The sequence below is a fragment of the Panthera leo genome, chromosome B2 (assembly GCF_018350215.1).
Source record: "Panthera leo isolate Ple1 chromosome B2, P.leo_Ple1_pat1.1, whole genome shotgun sequence".
Lineage (NCBI taxonomy): Eukaryota > Metazoa > Chordata > Mammalia > Carnivora > Felidae > Panthera > Panthera leo.
Window position 1 is genome coordinate 15,105,584 of NC_056683.1, and position 24,552 is coordinate 15,130,135.

The following is a 24,552-nucleotide window of genomic DNA, read 5'->3' on the forward strand; positions in this document are numbered from 1 at the left end:
CTCCCACCCCACTGTAACCTTGGAATCAAAAGTAGAATTAAATTGGGGCACCTGGTGGCTCAGTCGTTTGAGCGTCCAACTCCTTGATTTCAGCTCAGGTCATGATCCCAGGGTCGTGGGGTCGTGCCCTGTGTCGGGCTCTGGGCTGAGCGTGGCGCCTGCTTCAGATCCTCTCTCTCTGCCTCTGCCCCGTCCCCCACTCACGTGCATGCTCTCTCCCTATGAAATAACAAAAATAGGATAGTATGGAGTGTGGCCTTACCTGCCAGTATCATGGTGTTTGCCCTTCGTTGTCCACTATGCCTAGAAAGGACTGAGGAGTGATTTTATTAATTGGGAATCTAATCAACTTGAAACTTGGACTTCTCCACCCAGGGAGAGATCACTAGGAACTTGGCCAGTTTCACCAGTAGTTCATTTTTTCATTTCTGGCACAGAACTTGAAGTCTTGCAGACTTCTGGTATGTAGGACACGGAGAACAAATTTATCGGCCATTTAAAACGTATTTTATCTACCAACTGTAAGTCAACTCCCTCCAACGTCGTAGGGTGGTTTTGCTTTTGTCTTGCCTCACGGCCACCGGCACCATTTGCTCCCTAGAAGCCCAAACAACATCCACCAATATGCCTTGGAGACAATTAGCCTCTGGTGGGTTCTATCCCCAGAAGGGGAGGCGTTTATCGGTGAAACTTTTACTTTAAGCCTGAGGCCTTTTCCTGTTAGGTCAAGTGACTTAAGGCGAAGAGAAATACTAAATAGTCCTTACTCCCCACTGTAAATATCAGGTAAGACCGGACCTCTTTCCCATCATAGTTAACGTGGAAGTTTTTAAGTGTCGAATTCTGCAAGAATTTTCCTTCAGAGTCGAATACTCAGTACCCATAGCACCTAGCCCGAGCAGCAGGGCCAAAGACGTTAATGACTGGCTTAGAAATGACCGATGCTAGTGAGGTAATTAAGAACAGCGTAGGCAGGGGTAAGTTTTCAAGTAATGCAGTATTTTCCCCATTGAGAAGTTTTTGGGAAATGTCTTGCTAATTGCTGTTTCCGTTTTTAATCATTTTTCCTCAGAAACCCACAATCTGCCAAAGCAACCTCCACTCGCCCTAGCAATGGGCCAGGCCACACAATGTCTAGGACTGATGGCTCGGTCAGGAATCGGATCCTGTGCGTTTGCCACAGTGGAAGACTACCTACACTAGCTATGCATTTAAGGAGCTCACGTGTACATTGTGGCATATAGTCAACCTGGAAGTAGACCAGCTCTGCTGATTTGAAATTTAGATTTTTTAATTATGTACTGGGGACAGGTTTTTGTCGCTTTACATTGCTTCCTAGTTTACAGCATGATGCAAATGATTTTCTAACTTGGTGTTAGGAGAAATTATTTTCCATCTTTAACCTCTTAGTTGTCTAAGAGTTCAATATTACTGAATTTCAGACGTTCAAATTGATCATCACAAATCCTTTAAAACAATTACCTAAAAGAAACCAAAAAATCCTGCCGCCTTTGTTTGGGGGAGAGGGGGGAAGGAAACGGAACCAGTTGTGTTTGTGTTAGCATGTGGGTGATGTAAACTTCAATTTGGGAGATGCTCCGACCCCCGCTCCCATATAAGCATTCAATCAGTGTAACTTGCAAAACGCATAAACATCCGACAGTTTGAATTTATAGTGTTGATGGAAGAAATCATTTTTAATGTGTACTGTAAAACTTGAAATACTCAGGAGCTGAGTGAATATGTTTGTTGCTACTTACAATCCCGACCTGTTAGTCCCAGTAGTTTTGTTTTAACATGGTCTTTTTCAACTTTGTTTCCTGTTTAACTACAGACAACTTCTGTTGTAGACTCACAAGTTTAACTGTTGTATTATAACAGTATTACATGTCAACAGTGTGGTTATGACCTTTATTTATATAAAAACCAAATATTTAGTCAATTTACCGTGTCTTAATTTAATCTTTGTACACCTTCCATTTTTAAGTGCTTAAATGAGTACTATATTGCAATAAAAATGTAGTGATATAATTAACCAGCCATTAAAAATTTACTATTACAGATACTAGAGTGTCAATTGAATTTATATATTAGGTGCCCGCACACTTCTAATACAGAATTAGAGCAATTCTCTAAATCTGAGTTCTACAACGCAAGACTGCCTTCAGCTTACTGGCCGCCCTAGAGCAGGGTCAGACCTGATGCTGTGGGTGCTGCCGCAAGAAAACAGTTCAGCTCCTGTTTCTGTAACTACAGTAGGAACGATGGCACGTGGCCTGCCACCAAAGCACACCCGCCCAACCTGGTTAAAAGTAACACTCAGCCAAGATCACCAAATCCTCTGGCTAATGAACTCTGCACGGAGGCTTCCATCTTCCTCGAGAAGAAATACTTACTGCACTGAAATACTGAGCTTTCAGCTACTTCCTTCCCGTTCCATAGCCTGGGAAACAAATGCCCCTCAGAGCACCAAAACCTCTGCGAGACCAAGGCAGCTGAGAGCTGCAGCTGAAAACACCCCAGGGCCCACTTCTCTCGCCCTGCTGTGCACCCAACACCGCAGGTGGAAGACGAGCTTTCAATTAAATGCGCAAACGCTCATAAAAAAGAGAAACCATCTTTTGAACCGGTTTGTCTTCCAACGTCATTCTCAAACTACGAGGCAGGACTGTCCTGAAGGATGAGAGGTGATGGGGTGCTTCCCCCAACAGACCTACGAGTTTTGCAGTAACCCTTCAAAACTCTTTATAAATCATTTATTAGATCTTTTTAAGAGCATTTTCTAAACCAAATAACTGAGTCCTATGCATACAAGTTCTCATCCTTCATTTACTTCATTTGATTTACTTCTTAGAAGTTTTCATCTTTCTGACCATCCACCGTCTTTTAAACCTCTTGGCATTTTGTTTTTTCTGAGTTCCTAGAATAGAAAATTTTATACAGTAAGAATATTGGATACGAAATTCGCAAGAAACAATTCCAAAGTTTTCAAGATTCTATGAATATAAACACTAATCAAATTGTACAGTAGATATACCACGCTGATCTATGTTTTAGAAGCAACTTCAAGATATTAATACAGAAGCCATTATAAGGAAAAAATGGATATCTCACGATTATTTAAGTATTTACTACCTCCTTAAAAGAAAGCGTGCAATATATAAAAAGCTGAGGGAGCGGAGCTGGATCTTACCCCAAGCATTATTCAGAAACTGGGCTGCAGCCTTTTTCACTGGTAACCTCTTATTTTCAAGAGACAGGAACTTATTTACTAGAAAAGAGAATTATCTATCACTTCTTTGTTTAATTTGCAGTAAAAAGTGAGAGAGACAGTCTATAAAGAAATTACCAGTAGTTCTGTTGGTTCCTGGACCATATAAAGAATTCTGTATAAAGGCTTTTGCTGCTTGCTGTCTTGAATCTCTCAGATCTTGATCTTTTAGCCTTAGAGCCAAGTAGCTTTTATTCTGGCTGGTGACAAACACAAAAGGTCAAAATGAGCAAATCTGATAACATGCTGAGTTTGAAAATAAAAAGTTTTGTTAGCTACTTAAAAAAGTGAAAAGGGGTGCCTGGGTGGCTCAGTTGGTTAAGCGTCTGGCTTTGGCTCGGGTCATGATCTCACAGCTCATGAGTTCGAGCCCCACGTAGGGCTCTGTGCTGATGGCTCAGAGCCTGGAGCCTGCTTCGGATGCTGTGTCTCCCTCTCTCTCTTCCCCTAACCCACTCACATTCTGTCTCTGTCTCTCTCAAAAATAAACAAACATTAAAAAAAAGAAAAAAATTTTAAAAAACCCAAAATCCTAATTTTCTGTATGTGCAGATCGTGAATAAAATGACATCACTGGGCTATTTTACTACATACAAATAGACTAACGTTTCCATTTTAGGAGGCAGAGGTCTTATTTTTACGTAAATATCAGAACTGGTTTTCCCATAGAGGAGGTAATCTGAAACTACTATAATGAAACTATTTCCCCCCACAAGCCAATACTCTCTCTCAGGTCAGCTTTACATTCTCTGAAAAGAAGAAAGACCCTCCTTACCCGACAGACTGTACTTTTTGTACTTTAGCTTTCTTGGAATCACTTCCTTTGTCACAGTCTTCATTTTCCTTCTGCAGATTCGCTAAAAAATTGAGCTTATATATGTAAAACAAAGCAGGAACATTTACTGGACTGTACTTTAAATCTAGTACCAATCTGGGTGCAATCTTTACTTGTAAGAAATAGAGACAACGGGCCAAGCTCCGCTTGGCCAGGCCTATTCCCACACTCTCTCGGGGCCAAACATTTGGCTGCAAATATCTGCAAATGTACCTGACATTTACAAGAGAAGTTATTGAAATGAGAATAGTTCATACCTTCTTTCAACTTTCCTGATGATTTCTTGATGCTAAGGAAGAACAATAAAAACACTGATTGGTAAGGCAGATAGCAAAGATGACTCCACTGGTTAACACAATTTCATCTGCTTTTACGAAGATCTCCCCTTTTCATTACCACCATCCTCGGTTTTTACTCAGGATCGTTAATCAGTTTTGGAAAGCAAAAGTCCCTCCCCAGGGCACTGCTACCAATTCCCAAACTAGTAATACGCTAGGAAGGGAGTATCTTCTCAGAAGTGAAGATCTCAAAGCATATGAGCAAACTTCAGCAGAAGCAGATCGATGTGGGTAACAGTAAAGTGAAAGACTTCAGGAAAAACGAGTTCTGTAATACAGTATTCAAAATACAAAGTGAAAAGGTGGTGAGACCGCCTCGTTTTACTTGGAGGAATCACAAAGGGTTAATCCAGCAGTTCAGACAGAAAGACAAGGATGGAGACCAGGACTAGCCTGGAAGAGTAGTGGTCTTAACGAGAGACCAATGTGAACTGACAAAACACAACAGGAGACTCCCATGTGGAAACACCAGCACAGGGGAAAAGCTACACTAAGGAGGCAGCGAGGACATCTGAGCTTGGTTTTTAAGGAGGAAAGGGGAATGTGCCCCAGGTAACAACTGTTGGTATGTTTACTGGTAGTGTTTACAGAACTTGAATAGCTCTTTGGAAAAGCCTTTTACTGAAAATTTTGAGAACCGCTGGCCTAGGCAAGAAATACAGGACTAGGGGTGTCTGGGTGGCTGTCCACTAAGCGAGCGGCTCAGGTCATGATCCCAGGGTCGTGGGATTGAGTCCCAGGTTGGGCTCCTGAGATTCTCTCTCTCCCTCTCCCCTCCCCTGTCTGCACGCTCTCTTAATAAATATTAAAAAAAGAAAAAACTACAGGACTAAACTTCTGAACTTAACAAAGCAGTCAGGAGAGGCCAGGAGAATATTAAAAAATTGCCGAATATCTAGCAGCCTAAATTTATTAAGGTTTGATTTCAAGGGCTAGAGGAGGACGAGAACTACTGCACGGGCCTTTACACATTCGGCACAGGGCACAGCTGCTAAATGAGAGGAATGAAACCGAAGCCGGGGAGCAGCCAAGGCAAGCACGGGACAAGAGGAGCCTCAGAGCCTGCGGATGTGCCTGCTACTCCACTAGCTGATACGGTTCGAGACATCATTTTACTCACCACCGTCTCCCCTGCCCTTAGTACAATGACAGGAGCACAACCGTCCCCTGACTGAACACGCTGGAATCAGTAACTCGGAGGCTAGAGTTTGCTGTGGGAATGAACACAAAGTGGTGGGGCACCTGGGTGGTGCATCCGACTTCGGCTCAGGTCACGATCTCGCGGTCCGTGGGTTCGAGCCCCGCGTCGGGCTCTGTGCTGACCGCTCGGAGCCTGGAGCCTGCTTCGGATTCTGCGCCTCCCTCTCTCTCTCTGCCCCTCCCCCGCTTGCTCTCTCAAAAATAAACATCAAAATTTTTTTTAAAAAGTGGCAGAAGACTGAAAAGTGGAGTTAATTCCCTCCACCTCTCCACCTTTCCCACCAAATCCAACCACCTGCTGTGTAGCTTTCTGTCTTCTTCTCTTTATTATTATGTGGATTCAAACAAACGTGTGTACCCGTATAGCATCCAAAGACCGGTGTCTAAGCAAGGCGCATATAACAGGATCTATTACTTACTTAGTCTGTCCGGCTGTAGTTAACTTCTCTAGAATGTTATCCGGAAGGAGTTTCCTTTTCTTAGATTAAAACATTTAAAAATTAATCAGAGGTGAGATACATGACACACCCTGGGCTGCTTCTCAAGTTTCTGGCTCTACGGACACAGCTTTACACCCAGAGCAAGAAATGAATCAGGCTGAACCCTCCCTGCCCCTGCGATCCCTACGCTGTGGAAGGAGTGGGCCCACGAAGCTCAGAGCCTGTAACACATTCTTGGGAAGACTGAGCGAAGACTGGGAAGGCTGGCCCCGGTATTCCACCCCAGAGGTCACCGTTCTGCCATGAGCGCAGTCAAGTCACGTCCCTCTGAGCGGGCTCTCTGTGGCCAATCTGCCAAACGTCAGACAGCAAAGCAAAGATACTCCAGGTACAGCCTTCACTTTGCCAAGTACCTCAGCAACCCAATTTCCGGTAAAGAAACGACCTCCGCGAGACTAAACGACCAGGCTCGTCACGGTGAGCTGGTACAGGGGGGAGAACCCCACGATCTCAAACTCCCGCCTCTTCCCACTCCCATTTTCAACCGGTGGACAGCAAAGAGCACGAGCGCCTTGTCCCCAGAAATCTCAGCGACTCTCCCCGCCAAACATGGGAATTCTGCCCCGGCCGGGGTGCCTTTGAAACGGAGACGCCTCCCCAGCCTCTAACCTTCTGTTCGATGAACAGCTCCTCGCGTCGCTTCCTCTTCTCCTTCAGGAGCGTTTTGTCCCTGAGAGAAAGAGTGACAAGTCAGTGCGGGGCGACACGCGCGGGCCGGGGGGGGGGGGGGTGGGGGGGGTAGGGGGGGCGGTCTCTCCCGGCCGGCTGCGGGCTCCGAACCTGCGCACCGACTCCCGAACCCGCCGCTCCTCCTCTCGTGCTTCCGCCTGGGCGCTGGCGAAAGTCAGCTCCTCCGGGGCCTCGTCGTCCAACTCGTCGCCCCCTTCCTCGTCGTCTTCCTCCAGCGGCTCCGCGGCCGCGCCGCTGCTGGGCTGCCCGAGCAACAGGCCGTGCCCCGCCTCCTCCTCCTCCTCGGAGGCGGGCTGGCCCTCGTCCACCGTCGCCGACGCCGGGACGCGGGACGCGCGAGGCCGCAGCTGCACCATGGCCCACACAGCGCCCGGCCGTCCGGCCTCTGACCCGGAAGCAACGCGGAAGCGCCGCGTGACGCAAAGAAAGAGCGACGCGAGTTAGGCCGCCCCCTGCAGGTGCAGATGCGAAGACGGCCGCGCGCCAGCAGAGGCGCAGGCGCAGAACGAGGAAGGGCGTGGCCTAAAGAGAGCCGGCCGTGTTTGTTTCCTCTCTGTATGTAGGATGTTTTCCTCGCCTGGGATCCCACCCGGATTCCTCTCCGCCCCGCAGCAGTGGCTCGCGCGCCGGCTGCGAGAGCGGGCAGGGATGGGGCTCGTTTCCAGGAGGGGAAGAGCCATCGTGAGACGTCCTCCGCTGGGAGGCTGGCAGCAGGGTTAGCCGGCTCCCCCCCTCCTCCGGCCCAGTGGCCAGTTATGCCAGCCAGTGCCCAGAAACCTGTGACCGCAAGCCCCGGCGGCCCTACCTACCACGGGGATCCGCTTGGTCCTGTTAATCTGAAAAAATAAAACTGCCGGTTGTTTTACCAGCGAAAAATGGGTTTATTCAGGAATCGTAGAGAGTTGCAACCCCGGGGCAAACAGGCTGCAGGCAAAACCACAGCAAGTACCCCCAAAGCGTGGATCGCTCTTTTTATAAAGGAAAGGGAAACTTTGGGTGAGGCTGTTACAAACTAAAAGGCCATTGGAGTAAACTGGGAGTTCAAACTACAGTGGCTTCTCATTGGGCGAGTTGTCACGCTGTCATTGGCTGGGCTGTTGCTGGGGGAAGAGGAAAGCCTTTCTCCCTCCTGTGGGCGTTAATAAAGCAGTATACACCTGCCAGGTCCACTGTTGGATTTGCAAGTAAGGGCAAGTGGTAGAGCGGGAGACCGCCCTTGCCCAACTTCCCGGCTCCATTTTAGTGAAGTTTCTCTTTATTAATTTTCACAGTCTAATTAATCAGTATTTGTAGAGTCAGCTCCCTTCACTCCCTGCACCCCAAAGAAGTGGCATTTCCGAGGGAAGAATTGTAGCAATAGGACCTCGATGCCTTCCAGTCCTTCTGTCGCCGACAGGAACAAGTCGACAGATGCAGGTTTCAATCAATCCTCAGCATCGAACGTGTGCTTGGCAACCTCAGCCACCAGGCTCCCCTGACCACCTGCCCCCTGGACTGTCCACGCCTCTGTTCATCGTTGTTCGTCAACACCACTTCTGACAGCTGATCATCGGACACCCCAATTAGGATGTAAGCAATGTGAGAATAGGGTCCTGGTCCGGTTCCCTGCTTTAACCCCAGGAGCCTTGAACAGTGGCGGGTGGTCGCAAATCCTGAATCTGGTAGAAGAATAACTTCACCGTTACTTAGTGAATGCAACCCGAGCGTTGTTTATATTCTCTGCCTCCGGGTATATTTTGTCTCTTGGCACACAGGCCCCTTCCTGATCTCTGTGCTTATCTTCTCCCACCCATTGCACAGCACTAAGTGATTGGTCACTCTCTGAACAAACCAAGCTGTTTCGCACTTGCTGTGCATTTGTACACGCTGTTTCCTTTTCTGATACTCCTCCATGTGGAACTATTTATACTTCAAACATTGCCACCAAGGCTGACTTCCTCTTAGATTTTTGTTTTAACGTTTATTTATTTTTGAGGCAGAGAGAGACAGAGCATCAACGGGGGAGGGTCAGAGAAAGAGGGAGACACAGAATCCGAAACAGGCTCCAGGCTCTGAACTGTCAGCACAGAGCCCCATGCGGGGCTCGAACCCACGAACCACGAGATCATGACCTGAGCCGAAGTCGGACGCTTAACCGACAGCCACCCAGGCACCCCAAGGCTGACTTCCTCTTAAAGTGCCTTAATATCTACCCTATCCCCTCTCCACCCATCTCTAATTGCATTCTTCCCTGAATCTTGCTCATATTACTTCACTGTAGTTGCCACACTGTAAAATAGTTTACGTAACAGTTGTCCCAACCATTCTGTGAACTCCTGGAGGGTAAGGCCCATATCTTGCCGATCGTCTTATTTCCAGTGTCTATCACATGGGAGCCATTCAGTAAACATTAAATTGAATTAAATAATGCTACCTCACATACGTTTTGTATTTTCAACTCTTTTTTTTCATCTTCTCTAACAAAACCAAAACGTGAACAAAAATGAAAAAACACGAATCAAACTAAAAACTAAAAAAAAGCCACTGGTGCCAAAGGCCCAGGATGAGAAGAGTTGCAAAGAACAGTTCCGAAATACGTGGGCTTTGGTCAGATAGAAATTACAGGTTAAAAATATAATCAGACTCGCGGGGCACACCTGAGTGGCTCAGTCAGTTAAGTGTCTGACTTTGGCTCAGGTCACGAGCTCATGGTTCTTGGGTTCGAGCCCTGCATCAGGTTCTGCGCTGGTGGCGTGGAGCCTGGTTGGGATTCTCTCTCTCTCTCTCTCTCTCTCTCTCTCTCTCTCTCTGTCCCTCCCCCACTTGCACATGTGCGCACTCTCTCTCTCTCGCAAATAAACTTGAAAAAATATATATAATCAGACTCACTGAGACAGTATGCTGACTTCGGACATCGCTAACCCTAGGAAAATGTATGCATTTAACTTTGAGAAGCCCAACAACAAAACTATTAAGAGTGAATGATGAAAGTGGGAATCGAGCCCTCAAGATGCTTGGCCGGTCTCTCAGACTCCTTGTAGGTTATGAACACCCCTCTTGCCCAAGCAAAGAACCTCTGGGATTTATGAAAAGTTATGACTTGCAAACACAGCACAAAGTCTTATGTGACCCGTGTCTTGTCTATTTCTACGAAAGCCAACAGTGTAACATTAGATGCGGTTTTGTAAGGGGCTGAGGCAACGTGGCCCAAGTGTGCGATCACCCAGGGAACCCACCTCATCTAAGGGGCCCAGGTAGGGCTGACCTCCCTCCACTGTTTCCTAAAGACCACTCTTCCCGGTCAGGCCAGACAGCAGGCATTCCGGGACCCTGGGTGTGGCGTTAGATGGTGAGGCTTGAGCAGGAGCTGTATTTTTACTACTTTACTCCAAGGTAGAATGGGCATAATTTTTTTAAAGTCCACAGGAAAAAAAAAAAAAAAAAAGCTTCAGAATTCAGTGTCTGGGAAAGCTTGGTGGGCTTTTCCACCATACACAGACCGTTTGCTTCTGTGTTTATGTCATTGAGAAACAGCGATCACGTCCCCCTTTCCTCCTTGGCTGCTAAGAAGGCCAGCGCTCAACTTTAGGCAGCTGTGTCTGCCCCTGGAGTCCATATATTTGCATCGTTTATTTTTTTTTTAATCCGGATTTTCTATCTTTTTAGAAAATTTTTTTAACATTTTTTATCTTATTTTTTTTTTGAGAGACAGAGACAAAGCGTGAGCAGGGAAGGGGGAGAGAGAGAGGAAGACACAGAATCCGAAGCAGGCTCCAGGCTCTGAGCCGTCAGCACAGAGCCCGACGCGGGGTTCGAACTCACGGACCGCAAGATTGTGACCTGAGCCGAAGTCGGAAGCTTAACCGACTGAGCCACCCAAGCGCCCCCTGATTTTCTGTCTTGTGCTACTTTTCTCTTCCTTCCTTGCATGACTTCTTGTCGTAGGGTTATCCCACGCACTGTGAGGTAAGACAGACAAACGAGGAAAACACCGAAAAGGAAAATCCCCCAACAAAGACATCTCTTGGGGTAGCATCTTTATACAATAAATCACCTACCGTAGAGAGTGAGTTTATTTTCCACCAAAACTTGACAAAAATTAGAAATACCGAGGTTTGACCCCTCTACTCCTCTCTTTGCCCAGATAGCAACAATAAAATCAGCACAACTGCTTCTTTAAAAGAAAATCTAATCACAAAAATATCCCCTTCCAATAACCAACCAAACACGTCAGAGATATCTTGTGTTTAGGTTTACACAAAATAACACTGCATCAACTCCACTGTTCATTGACTTCTCCCTCTGACTACGTTTGCGATTGTTCCTTCTAAACTGCCATCGCTTATCATCAGGTGGGATTCCAGCCAGGGAATCGGAGGTTATTTCTAGATTTTCTAACATTTAGCTCACCATCCCCATGATTGTTTCGCCTCTGTCTGTGGCCCGGTACTTAGATGTGCCACAATTTCTTCTTTCCCCGGGACAATTAAGACACGTTTTCAGTTTCATGAGGAGCAAGGGCTTCAGGAAGAGTGGTACCGCAAGGCCCCTGGAAGTGAAACCTGAAATAGGACAAATACAGCAGAGTTAGGAGCAAAATGAACATACGACTTCAGCCGCTCACACACTGCGTGGTTGTATCCAAAGTAAAATCCCAAATCTCACAAATACGGTATTGTGAACTTTGTCCCCACTCTTGGCAAACTAGCTTCTGACAATTCTAGATGTAGACATTTCATTACAGGCCGGCCACAGAAATCAAGGGAATTTAGTTAGGAAAGGAACAGCCTAGAATTCAGGCGCTATAAACACGAATTTTATTTTAAGGGGTAGGGGAGACATAATTGTAAAGTGCATTTTATGACCGTATTGCCAACCTCATAACTGAAACTGTGAGTTTTACAAAATCCATATGCTACATTAAAAGAGCATTTTCATGCACTGAAGACAAGAGAGGGGCGCCTGGGGGGGCTCAGTTGGTTAAGCTTCCAACTTCGGCTCAGGTCATGACCTCACGGTTTGTGAGTTCGAGCCCCGCGTCGGGCTCTGTGCTGACAGCTCGGAGCCTGGAGCCCGCTTCGGATTCTGTGTCTCCCTCTCTCTCTGCCCCTCCCCTGCTCACGCTCTGTCTCAAACAAACATTAAAAAAAAAAAAGACTAAAGAAAAATAACCTCGTGTACCACACAGACCATGAACATTTTCGCTGAACAGGCCTCTCAAGCGATCCACTGGACTTCACGACTGACGTATAAACAGTCAGAAAGGAGAAAGAAACAAACATAAAGAGCAAACAGCAGGGACAAAGAAGAAAAATTATTGATTTCGGCTTCCTTTGAGGAAAAACACAAAAAATAAGCCCAACTCTGAATGCAGGATGAGGAGAATCCTGTAAAAGTAGGATTTTCTAGTATGTTAACAAGCAAGCCAACTGAGCACAATTAAAAATGGAAAAAGCACATGTTCAATGTAATTCATCATTCATGCTGTATTTTTTAAAAATTGTTTAAAATGTTTACTTATTTATTTAGAGAGAGAGAGAGACAGAGAGACAGACAGGAGAGGGGCAGAGAGAGAGAGAGAGAGAGAGAGAAAATCCTGAGCAGGCCCCATGCTGCCAGTGCAGAGTCTAACGCGGGGCTCGATCTCCCGAATTGTGAGATTACGAAGAGTTGGATGCTTAGTTGACTGAGCCACCCACGCGCCCCATATCGTTTATTGACACAACACAAATCGTGGACGCCTTAGACCTCAAACAAGTCTTGTCTCTGGACAGAGTGCCGCTAACGGATGTCCCCACCCAGTGACACCTCTACTCCTTCCGGCCACCTACAGTATGTTGAACACTGGCTGCCAGAAAGCTCCTCACCCGCCCGGTTGCAGCCCCTTGAGGACCTTCCAAAAATGCCAGCCAGGCACGGAGAACTCCTAGGGAATCCCCACAGCCTCAACTTGCACACGTTTTCCTTCCTGAGAAAGTGGCCTTTCACCTGCCCCTTGCCCCGTTCAGCTTTCTCCCACTTTCCAAGAGCAAACCGAGCCCCTCACCCGCCTGGAGCCTTCCCACGATGCCTTATCACAGAACGTGCAAACTTTCGAGGGGCCAGATAAAGGGGCGTTTGAAATGTTGGTGTGCATCTCAGAAAACAAACGGTTTCCGGAGACGGGGTGACGACACATCCTTAGGCAAGCAGGGGCCACTCCGTTCCTGTCTTCGATAAAACCGGAAGAGCATCTGGCCCGGTAGGGCCGTCGACGAGATCACTAAATGCGATTCAGTAAAAATGTGCCCTCCCAGCCCTCAGACTAGAGAGAACAAGAGACGCAGAGAAAGCCAAGTGCAAAGAGAAAACGGTATTTTTTCCCAGGAGGAGCTGCAAAGTATCCTGACAACCCCCCTTCTCTGCGTGACTGCTGCTTTTTGTTGTTGTTGTTGTTGTTACTCAGGGAGGAACTTTGTTCTCTAAAATCATAAACTGCCCGAAACTGCTGTTGGAAATGACAGCGGTAAAGGGTAAGTATGCTCAGAGGATCTAAGTCACCGTGCCACTGACCAGCAGCCTTGACTTCCAATCCTGGTGCAGACCTCCAGATAAAGGGCATCGGGACACAGCCTTCCACGTCTACCTTCACTTTGCAGGCTCCAGGGAAACAGGACCCTGTGCCCACGCTGCCCGCCAGACTGCACCTGACCCCCTTCCACACAGCCCTGCTTGCTGTTCTGTCTCCCCAAAACAGCTTTGTTTAAATTTCACCTAAGCTCCACCCTCCCTCCAAATCCTGTAGTCACGGCACCTTTTCCTTCGCATGGGGACACGCACCATGTCCCCCTGGGATGCGGTCTCCCTCATTTGCAGAGAACCAGTAAACTTGATCTGACTACAGATTTGTTTCTGGTGACTGCCAGCGGATTGGGCAGGAACAACATAAACTGTCTCCTAACACTTAGCCGGGGACACGGGAACTACTCCAAAAAGTTCATGGCCCATGCATCTATTAAGAGATGCGTTTTGGGGCACCCGGGTGGCTCAGTCAGTTAAGCATCCGACTCCGGCTCAGGTCATGAGCTCACAGTCGGTGAGTTCGAGCCCCGCGTCGGGCTCTGTGCTGACAGCTCAGAGCCTGGAGCCAGCTTCAGATTCTATGTCTCCTTCTCTCTGACCCTGTCCTGCTCCTACTCTGTCTCTCAAAAATAAGTAAAACATTAAAAGATGCATTTCCTGGGGCGCCTGGGTGGCTCAGTCGGTTGAGCGTCCGACTTCGGCTCGGGTCACGATCTTGCGGTCCGTGAGTTCGAGCCCCGCGTCGGGCTCTGGGCTGATGGCTCAGAGCCTGGAGTCTGCTTCCGATTCTGTGTCTCCCTCTCTCTCTGCCCCTCCCCTGTTCATGCTCTGTCTCTCTCTGTCTCAAAAATAAATAAAAAACGTTAAAAAAAAATTTTTTTTAATTAAAAAATAAATAAAAAATAAAAAAAATAAGATGTGTTTCCAATAAAATTTCACTTTTATGGAATTATTAGTCAAAATTTATTATTTATATGTTGTTTTCAACAGCTATACCACAAATTATTGTAGCGATGATTCAATTGGGAGAAATTTTTCAATAGGACAGTTTTTAAGTTTTAAGGAAATGGAAAATAAAAGATTCATATCATATTGTGCTACAGAAATAGAGTAGTTACAAAAAAGATTTTTAAGCATAAAAATATATTACATTAATATGAATTTATATAGTGAAAGAATGGAAATAAAAGTTCATCCCTTCTCGGCCTTTTGGCTAAGACCAAGTGTGGAAATAAAAGTTCAAAGAGAAGAAGAAAAAACGTGAAGGCTGTGGAAAAAGGGGGCAACCTGAGCATCTCAGTCAGCTAAGCATCTGAGCTTGATTATGGCTCAGGTCATGATCTCACGGTTCATGAGATCAAGCCCCACTTCGGGCTCTATGCTGACAGAAGGGAGCCTGCCTGGGATTCTCTCTCTCGCTTTCTCTCTGCTCCTCCCACCCCCACCCTGCCGCTCATGCTCTCTCTTTTGCTCTCTTTCTCTCTCAAGAAAAAAAAAAATTTTAAAGAAAAGGACTTGTATATCTATTTTGTAAATAGATGACAGTGAGTATCAAGCACTTGTAACACTCAGACTGGATACATTTCAAATCATGAAGGGGCGCCTGGGTGGCTCAGTTGGTTAAGTGACCGACTTTGGCTCAAGTCATGGTCTTGCAGCTCGTGAGTTCCAGCCCCGCGTCGGGCTCTGGTGCTGACAGCTCGGAGCCTGGAGCCTTCTTCGGATTCCGTGTCTCCCTCTCTCTCTCTCTGTCCCTCCCCCGCTCTCTCTCTCTGTCTCTGTCTCTCTCTCAAAAATACATAAACATTAACAAAAAATAAATAAAACCATGATAATGGCGGATTTGCTTGTAATGCATTTTTATTATAAAATTTCAGTATTTTATTTCTAATACACCTAGAATCACATGGTTTTCAACTCCAGTAAAACCTTGGTTTGCGAGCATAATTCGTTCTGGAAACGTGCTTGTAATCCAAAGCACTCGTATATCAAAGCGAATCTCAAGAACCATCGGCTCAGTTGTGATCATGTGACGTTCGGCTTCACCTACTACTCGTGTTGCGAGACATTGCTCGTTCATCAAGTTAACGTTTATTAGAAATGTTTGCTCGTCTTGCGGAACCCTCGCAGAGCAAGTTACTCACAATCCAGGGTTTTACTGCATTCCGATACAAAACGTTAGATGTCAAGTTTCAAAAAAAAAGCGCTTGAAGACTCGTGTTGTAGCAGCCCCGTGCACCACCCCGCCTCCCCCCCAGCAGCGGGCGACCAAGTCCACTGTGTTTGTTCCGGAATCTGTTCATGCCACTTCTAACGGTTAATGAGATTATCTACTTCAAGTAAAAATTGTGTAATAAATCCCCAAAATATAGTTGTGAAGAGAGGGCTATTCCTGGGAAAATTTGTTGTTACGCTTTGGAAAGGCACGGCAGGTCACTGAAAGTAATTCTGTTAAATTAGCATAGGTGGGAAAGACTAGGGAGGAAGCCTGCTTCACAAATTTCTTCTCCATTAGTTCTTGTTCCCCTTTTAAAAAGGAAAAAAAAAAAAGGCAGAAAAATACCCAAACCAGAGGCTGTAATCCGGTGTCTTCTAAGACTCCCTGATGAGAACAGTCACCTGGGCTGCTGGTCAAATACACATTTGTGTATTCGTCTCACCCCGGAAAGTCTGATTCAGGAAGTCTAGACCAGAGCCTTGGGATCGGACTGTTTTTTTGGTGGTCTGTTTTCTTTTACAAAATAAGAGTTAGGGTGACTTTAAAAAAAATTTTTTTTTAATGTTTTTATTTATTTTTGAGAGAGAGAGAGAGACAGAATGTGAGCAGGGGAGGGGCAGAGAGAGAGAGGGAGACACAGAATCTGAAGCGGGCTCTAGGCTCTGAGCTGTCAGCACCGAGCCCGGCACGGGGCTCGAACTCACGAACCGCGAGATCGTGACCCGAGCCGAAGTCAGATGCTTAAACAACTGAGCCACCCAGGCGCCCGATTTTTTTTTAATGGTTATTTATTTTTGAGGGAGACAGAGACAGAATGCGACTGGGTTAGGGGCAGAGAGAGACGAAAACACAGAATCCAAAGCAGACTCCAGGCTCCGAGCTGTCAGCACAGAGCCCGACGCGGGGCTGGAACCCACGAGTTGTGAGATCATGACCTGAGCCGAAGTCGGACGCTCCACTGACTGAACCACCCAGGCGCCCCAAGGGTTAGGGTGATTTTTATCTGCAGGGGCTTGGGGGGCAGGGACGCTGGGAGGATTAAGAGCATGATTCATGCAAGAAAGGCGACTGCATGATCAGCAGGTCCCTGCTCAGAGAAATGGCCTCCAGCTCCGTCAAGCAAAGCGAAACAGACCAAATGAATGCACAGTGTTTTGCTCTAAACGAAAATATGTTTCATTCAATAACATTAAATCTCGTTAGGTATCTTTAAGTATACCTTATTAAGGCATATATGTGTGCCTTTTAAATTGTTCTTACTCTCAGTGACTTTTTGATGAACAGATCAACAAGGAGCCGAACCGCCTGAACCAAGATTAGGGCCCTTCCTACCCACCCGCAGTGCAGCCAGGGGGAGCACTGGACTTCCTACCCACTGTGGCCGACCGTAATTTAAAAGTATACTCTTTATACTCTTGCTGAGCAAATACATAATTAAAGCAATTTAGAAAACTGGTTTCAAAAACAACATTTTTTTTTAACATTTATTCATTTTTGAGAGTGAGAAAGACAGAGCACGAGCAGGGGAGGGGCAGAGAGAGAGGGAGACACAGAATCCATAGCAGGCTGAGCTCTCAGCATAGAGCCCGACGTGGGGCTTGATCTCACGGACCGCGAGATCATGACCTGAGCCGAAGTCGGATGCTCCACCGACTAAGCCACCCAGGTGCCCTTATAAAACCATTTTCTAGGGGCGCCTGGGTGATAGGGGCGCCTGGGTGGCTCAGTCGGTAAAGCGTCCGACTTCGGCTCAGGTCATGATCTCATGGTCCGTGAGTTCGAGCCCCACGTCGGGCTCGGTGCTGACAGCTCAGAGCCTGGAGCCTGCTTCGGGTTCTGTGTCTCCCCCTCCCTCTCTGCCCCTCCCATGCTCGTGCTCTGTCTCTGTCTCTCGATATTAAATGTTAAAAAAAAAAAACAAAAAACATTTTCTAGCCAAGAACTCAGACTTATAAACTCTACTGGCAGTTTGCTTTCTTTCTCCCCGCCCCCCCCAAAAACATGTTCCTTCCTGACCTTCCTGACCACCTCTTCGCCCTCCCTCCCCCTACTCCGGCCACACTGACCTCAGTGCTGGTCCTCACACCTCCCAGGTGTGCTTTGTCCTGGGGTGGGGGTGGGGGGCTCTGCTCAAGTGGTCCTGTGTCTGGAAAGCTCTTAGCCAGACAGTCCCCTTAGCTCGCTCTCTCATCGCCTCCAAGCCCGCGCAGGTGTCTTCTCAGTGCGGCCTGCCCTGACTACCCAGCTGAATCCTGCAACCTGTCTGCTCCACTCCAACTCGACTTTTGCTTTCTGCCACAGCCTCCGGCCCAGCTGCTCACCGGCTACAGTCTTGGCACGTTTATTCTGCTTTACTGCTCACCGTCTGCCTCCACCACGAGAGGGTCATGTTCACACAAGAGATTTTTTTGCTTGGTGTCCTGACGTATCCCGGCCTGAGCACCTAGGACCGTGTCTAGGGCATTATAGGTGCTTAGTAAATGAACACCTGTGGACTTCAACTAAATTCCCAAGTTTAGAGAAATTCCAAGATGAACGACATGGTGATCACAGGGCACGGGGGTGGGGGGAGGGGACCAGGTACTTGGAAGGCCCAACACATCAGCCTCCTGACAAGCAAACCTCATTTCTGCCTCAGCAAGTGCACAGACCCTCACGGGCCAAGGACCCCGGCGCTGAGTGAACAGCCAAGAACCTTGAAGCCGAAGCTGAAAGTGGCTCGTGTCTACACTAACCGTAATGGCTTGTCAGAAATCATCCGCGACCACCAGCGGGGATGGGACAAATGACAAAAACAAAACCGGAACTAATGAACACCCTGAGGATATTAACACGTTTCAGTGGGAGGCAAATTCTGTGACTTTGTCTCTACATGAGAATTGGGGCAAAGAATCTAATCGACGCGTGCTCGGTCTAAGACGTCCTGTGAGACCCACGTTCAAAGTGTGGCCCGCGTTCCTGCCCCGCCTATTTAGGCAATAAGGAAAATTAGGCCAAAAGGAGACATTATCCCAGTTTTTGTTTCTCTCATTAACCTACAGTAATTGTTGGCAAAGCCTTTCTCTGTGAAGAGCCAGAGAAGGCATATTTTAGGCCAGACGGTCTCTGTTGCAACGACCCAGTTCCGTTGCTGTAAACACAGGGCCACGGCTGAGTGCCAATAAAACTTTATTTACAAACGCAGATGGCGGGTGAATTTGGCCTACGGGAGGCAGTTTGCGGAGCACCGACCCAGAGTCAAATCCAACCAAAATCTATCACGCGTGAGCTGTTAAGAGAAAATCCTGCCCTTGTCGAGCTGTGTGTTCAAACACTCGATCGCCCCAGCCCTGGTTCCCCGTTTGAAGAGCCGAGAAGGGGTGAGAAGATCACCTACATCTCTCCTAAATGCCACCTTTGAGGACTCCTAGATAGAAGCACCACTGTCTTCGCCAGTCAGTTACACCCATCTGGGAAAATTCCCAGACTTGGTGGTACAGCCAGCCTCAGCTGCCAGAGCAACGTACGAACAGAAGGCGGTTCTTGTGGTAGGTGCTGGTCAGTGGGTAGCTTGTCAGACTTGGTCAAGGCTTCCAAGATTTTGGCCGAGACGGAGCAGCGGCGGAACCGGGTCTGTCGTGTTAGGAGGCCCAGCTTATGCAATGATATCATTATACGCCACGATTCTCTTCTCAACCTGCAGGGACAACTGGCAGGTTCAATTTCCTCTCACACGAAGACACACACAATGCCTGCCAGTCCCTGCCGGTCAGTCCGGGGCATGAAAGGTAGAGGCCAGCCCTTGGCTTATGCAAACACTCTCCTTTTATTGTCTTCTTTTCTCCCCCCCATCTGCATTTTGTTACTTTCCTACCATGATGGTTTTGTTTTCAGTCTTTATACTTCTTAGAGGTGAGCTGGAGATCATAGGACTGAAAATAAACCACATTAGAAGAAAGGGACTAGGGACGGAGCTCCCTTCCTCCTTCAGAAAGTTTATCCCAGGGCACCCGGCTGGCTCAGTGGGGTAAGGTCTTGACTTGGGCTCAGGTCATGATCTCGCAATTCGTGGGATCAAGCCCCGAGTCAGGCTCCGTGCTGATGGCGCAGAGCCTGCTGGGGATTCTCTCTCATTCTCTCTCTGCCCTTCCCCAGCCCCACCTCAAACAAATAAATAAATTTTTAAAAAAAGAAGGAAACAAAGTTTGTCCTTTCCCATTCTTGGAGAATACTGATGTTCTTTTTTTCTTTTTTTTTTAATGTTTATTTTTGAGAGAGAGAGAGAGAGAGAGAGAGACAGAATGCGAGCAGGGGAGGGGCAGAGAGCGGGGGAGACAGAGAATCCGAAGCAGACTCCAGGCTCCGAGCTGTCGGCACAGAGCCCGACGCGGGACTTGAACTGGTGAACCGTGAGGTCGTGACCTGAGCCGAAGTTGGACACTTATGCCGCCGAGCCACCCTGATGTTCTTTCGAGCAGACGAGAGGCCTGAGCTGCCTGCTCCGACACTTCTTAGAATGCTACAGGCTAGCACAGCTGCTACCTGTGTATGCCACAACGCATGTTAGAGGTCCAATGTCTACTTTTCGGGGCATACATTAGAAGATAACTTAATTCTGAGCAGGACAGCTTAACTGAGATATAACTCACGTATAAGCTGTTTAAAACATATAATTTAATGTGGTTTTTTTTTTTTTTAGTATATTCACAGAATTATATGACCATCACCACAATCCACATTAGACAATTTTTTCTCATCCCAAAAGGAAACGTGTCTCCATTTATAGTTACTTCTCGTTCCTCCCTGCCCTAACCCTAGACAACCACTCATCGACCTCCAGTCTCGGTTGATTTCTAGGTATCTCATATAAACAGAATCATATGATGTGTGGTCTTGTGTGTCTGGCTTCTTTCACCCACTAGAATGTTTCAAAGGTCATTCGTGTTGTAACACAGATCAGCATTTCATTTCTTTTCATGGCTGCATAATATTCCCTGATACGTATGTACCAAATTATGTTTCTCCACTAATCAGTTGAGGACCGGAAGGACATTTGGATCATTCTTGCTTTTTCTTTTTTTTTTTTTTAATTTATTTTGGGAGAGACAGAGACAGCACGAGTGGGAGACGGGCAGAGAGAGGGGGAGACTGAGAATCCCAGGCTGGACAGAGCCCGACGTAGTGTTCAAACTCATGAAACCATGAGATCATGACCTGAGCCAAAACCAAGAGCTGAATGCTTAACCGAGTGAGTCACCCAGGTGCCCCTTTTTTCCCTAATGTTTATTTACTTTTGAGAGAGAGAGCGCGAGAACAGGGGAGGGGCAGAGAGAGAGGGAGGCAGAGGATCCGAAGCAGGCTCTGCACTGACAGCACAGAGCCCAATGCAGGGCTCGAACCCACAAACTATGAGATCATGACCTGAGCCGAAGTCGGACGCTTAACCGACTGAGCCACCCAGGCGCCCCAGTAGATGTATGTTTTCATTTCTCTCGGCTATCTACCTAAGAGAATTGCTGGATCCTATGTTCACTCTGTATATAACCTTTCGAGGAACTGCCAGACTGTTGTCCGAAGCAGGTGTACTATTGTCCATTTCTACCGGCAACAGGTGAGAGGTCCACTTTCTTCAACACCTGTTACTTTGTTTTATTATATATATATATATATATATATATATATATATATATATATATATATATATATACACTTTGTATTATTATACCCATTCTAGTGGTTGTTAAGTGGTATCTCATGGTGGTTTTAATTTGCATTTCCCCTAATTTTAATAATGTTCAGCATATTTCAATATGCTTCTCGGCCACGTGTACATATTTGGAGAAACGTCTACTCAAATCTTTGGTCCATTTCTAAATAGGACCGTTTGTCTTTTTATTATTGAATTGTGGGAGCTCTTTACATATGCTGGATGCAAGCCCCATATCAAATATTAGACCGGCAAATATTCTCTCCCATTCTGTAGGTTGTCTTTTTCACTTTGCGGATGGGGTCCGTTGAAGTACAGAGGTTTTTAATCTTGATGGAGTCCAATTTATCCATTTTTTTAAAAAAAGTTTATTTATTTATTCTGAGAGAGGAGAAAAAGACGGAGAGGCAAGGAGAGAGGGAAAAAGAGAATCCGAAGCAGGCTCCACACTGTCAGCACAGAGCCCAATGTGGGGCAATGCAGGGCTTAAACTCATGAACCGTGAGATCATGACCTGAGCCAAAAGGAAGAGTTGGATGTTTGACTGAGCCACCCAGGCGCCCCTGATTTATCCATTTTTCTTGTGTTACTTGTGCTTTTGAAGTCATATCACAGGGGCTTTGACTAACTCGAGGTCAAAAAAGACTTACTCCTATATTTCCATTTAAGTATTTTACATTTTTAGCTTTTATGTCTAGGTCTATGACCCATTTGGGCTAATTTTTGCAGGTGGTGTGATGAAAGAGTCCCAGTCCCTTCTTTTGCAGGTGGCTCTCCAGCTGTTCCAGCACCACTTGTTAAAAAGACTGTCCTTTCCTTGAGTTGTCTTCATACCCTTTCCAGAAATTGGTTGGCCATACGCTGACTGGACTCTCGATTCTTTTCCGTTAACCTAGTGTATTTCTGGACTCGCGATTCTATTCCGCTAACCTATGTAAATTTCTGGACTCGCGATTCTGTTCCGCTAACTTATGTGTATTTCTGGACTCGCGATTCTGTTCCGCTAACCTATGTGTATTTCTGGACTCGCGATTCTGTTCCGCCAACCTATGTATATTTCTGGACTCACGATTCTGTTCCGCTAACTTATGTGTATTTCTGGACTCGCGATTCTGTTCCGCTAACCTATGTGCCCATCTGCAGGCCAGCGCCACGCGGTCTGCGTAACTGTAACTTCGTGGTAACTTTCCAAACTGCAAAGCGTGAGTTTTTCAACTTCATTCTTTTTGTTTCGGCTATTCTGGGTCCCTTGCATTTCCGTATGAATTTTGGGACCAACTTGCCAATTTTAGCAAACAGGCCAGCCGCAATTTCGATAGAGACTAGCGGTATCTGTAAATCAGGGTGGGGAGCACTGCCATAGTAACAATATTAACTTGTCTGGTCCATGAACGTGAATGTCCTTCCACATATTCTCATCTTCTATATTTCTTCTCCTGGGGAGTTTTCAAAGAATCAGTTTTATAATCGAAGGCAGTTTTTTAAAGGGACGTCTTCCTGGTTCCTACCACTTATGCACAAATGAAGAGGTGGACTAAGGACACAAACCGTAGCTGATTAAAAAGACGTGGAGGAGACCAGATTCGGCCAAGTCACCTGAAGACGGTCACACAGTCTGTGGCACATTTTGATCCCAATGAAGACTCAGAATGCTGGTTCTCACCGTGGCTGCACATTAGAATCATCTAGGAAGCTGATAAAAATCACGATGGCCAGGCTATACCTCAGGCCAATTACATCAGAACCTCCTGGGTGGTACCCACACGTTGGTATTTTTTTTTTAATTTTTTTAACGTTTATTTATTTTTGAGACAGAGACAGAATGCAAGTGGGTTGGGGCAGAGAGAGAGGGAGGCACAGAATCCGAAGCAGGCTCCAGGCTCTGAGCTGTCAGCACACAGCCCGACGCGGGGCTCGAACTCATGAACTGTGAGATCATGACCGGAGATGAATTCGGACGCTCAACCAACTGAGCCACCCAGGCGCCCCCGTCGGTATTTTTAAAATATGTTGTTGAGGTGAAAACTATTGGCTGAAGTAACGATAAGAAGTTTCAGGAGCGCCTGGGTGGCTCGGTCAGTTAAGCGTCTGACTTCGGCTCAGGTCATGATCTCGCAGTTCGTGGGTTCAAGCCCCGTGTCGGGCTCTTTGCTGATGGAGCCTGCTTCAGATTCTGTCTCCCTCTCTCTCTGCCCCTTCCCCGCTCATTCTCTCTCTCTCTCTCTCTCTCTCTCTCAAAATAAATAAACATTAAAAACTTAAAAAAAAAAGAAGTTTCAGTGAAGTTTTCCATTTATTCATATTTCTTTAAGAGTTTTTCATGTACTACCTTATTCTAGAAAGGAATTAAGCAGACTGATAAAAATGTATAAACTAAGGGAAGACACAACAGCCAGGGTGAAAAAAGAAAGCAAAAGGAAGGGGAGGACAAAACAGAACCCCCAAAACGCATTCTCTGATGGTCTCCACTTTCCACAGTGTGGAAGAAGGGATCAGTATCGCGGCATGGCCCCAAGTACTAATATTGAGGATATGTGGCAACTTGGCGATTATTTGGCAATGAGACCAAAGAGGAGCTCACCCAGGACGCCGCGCAGTGAGAACAGAGTGATGAGGGCGTATGGGCATCTCCCCGGCTGTGCTGGGTATTCAACTCGCCTACACCGAAATGCCATTACTAAATCTCACATAAACACACGAATGACAGCAAAGCCTAGGGAATCAAAGAACTTTCAAAACGCTAATCAAAGAAGAACTTTCAAAATGTGAACCCCAAAAGCCCTAAGGCAAATTCCCTGTAAAAAGACATAGCTACCTTGGTCTACAGTGAAGATTTTGTTCTTCCATCAAAGCAACGACCGACCAAATTAGAAAACATATACTCTGTGTGTCTCCATCTCTCATTCTCTCTCTCTCTCTCTCTCTTTTTTCTAATTAGAACCATAGGTGACATCTGTTTAGATAACGTGTCTAAACGTGCTCAGCACCGTCCATCTCCCACCTGGTCCCTGTACCTGAATCTGTTCGTGGCTGGGGTGGTTTCCATGTTGAATTCGGCCACTGGCACTCCGCGGGCAGACACCTGGGGGGCAAACATGGCGGCAGGATAAACCACGGAGGAAGTTCCCACCTACAAAGCAAACAAATGGAAACGGACCAATGACCACACTACGGGGAGAGGAAACATTCTTCCAGAAAACCTTACATAAACTCAGGCCACTTTAGGGTTGCAAGATGTGAGGAAAGCTAGCTGGATGAAACAGATGGAGAGCTT

At 46.7% G+C, this 24,552-nt stretch overlaps 3 protein-coding genes across 6 annotated transcripts in view; 1 reads left to right on the top strand and 2 right to left on the bottom strand.

The window, feature by feature from the left end:
• RANBP9 (RAN binding protein 9) overlaps positions 1-1,942 on the top strand; it is an 89,984-nt gene extending 88,042 nt beyond the window's left edge. Inside the window, exon 14 of the mRNA XM_042937870.1 lies at positions 1,073-1,942. Coding sequence (XP_042793804.1) covers positions 1,073-1,203 — 131 coding nt within the window. The 3' untranslated portion in view covers positions 1,204-1,942. The remainder of the gene's footprint in view (positions 1-1,072) is intronic.
• Positions 1,943-2,742: 800 nt separating this feature from the next.
• NOL7 (nucleolar protein 7) lies at positions 2,743-7,243 on the bottom strand. The gene is made up of 8 exons (XM_042937871.1): positions 6,925-7,243; positions 6,754-6,814; positions 6,064-6,122; positions 4,364-4,395; positions 4,047-4,128; positions 3,350-3,471; positions 3,194-3,271; positions 2,743-2,920 (listed from the first exon to the last, which is right to left on the bottom strand). Exons 1-8 carry the CDS (start codon positions 7,188-7,190, stop codon positions 2,844-2,846), a joined length of 777 nt encoding a protein of 258 aa, XP_042793805.1. The 5' UTR covers positions 7,191-7,243; the 3' UTR covers positions 2,743-2,843.
• A 3,625-nt stretch (positions 7,244-10,868) lies between these two features.
• Positions 10,869-24,552, bottom strand: part of SIRT5 (sirtuin 5) — a 41,744-nt gene continuing 28,060 nt past the window's right edge. For 3 of the 4 annotated variants that reach the window (XM_042937873.1, XM_042937875.1, XM_042937872.1), the window contains exons 8-9: positions 24,293-24,408; positions 11,211-11,375 (exon numbers count right to left, since the gene is read on the bottom strand). In XM_042937873.1, the coding sequence (XP_042793807.1) occupies positions 11,300-11,375; positions 24,293-24,408 (192 nt within the window). In that variant the 3' untranslated portion in view covers positions 11,211-11,299. Of the gene's footprint in view, positions 11,376-24,292; positions 24,409-24,552 lie in introns of all 4 variants that reach the window. The other variant, XM_042937876.1, reaches the window with a different exon arrangement.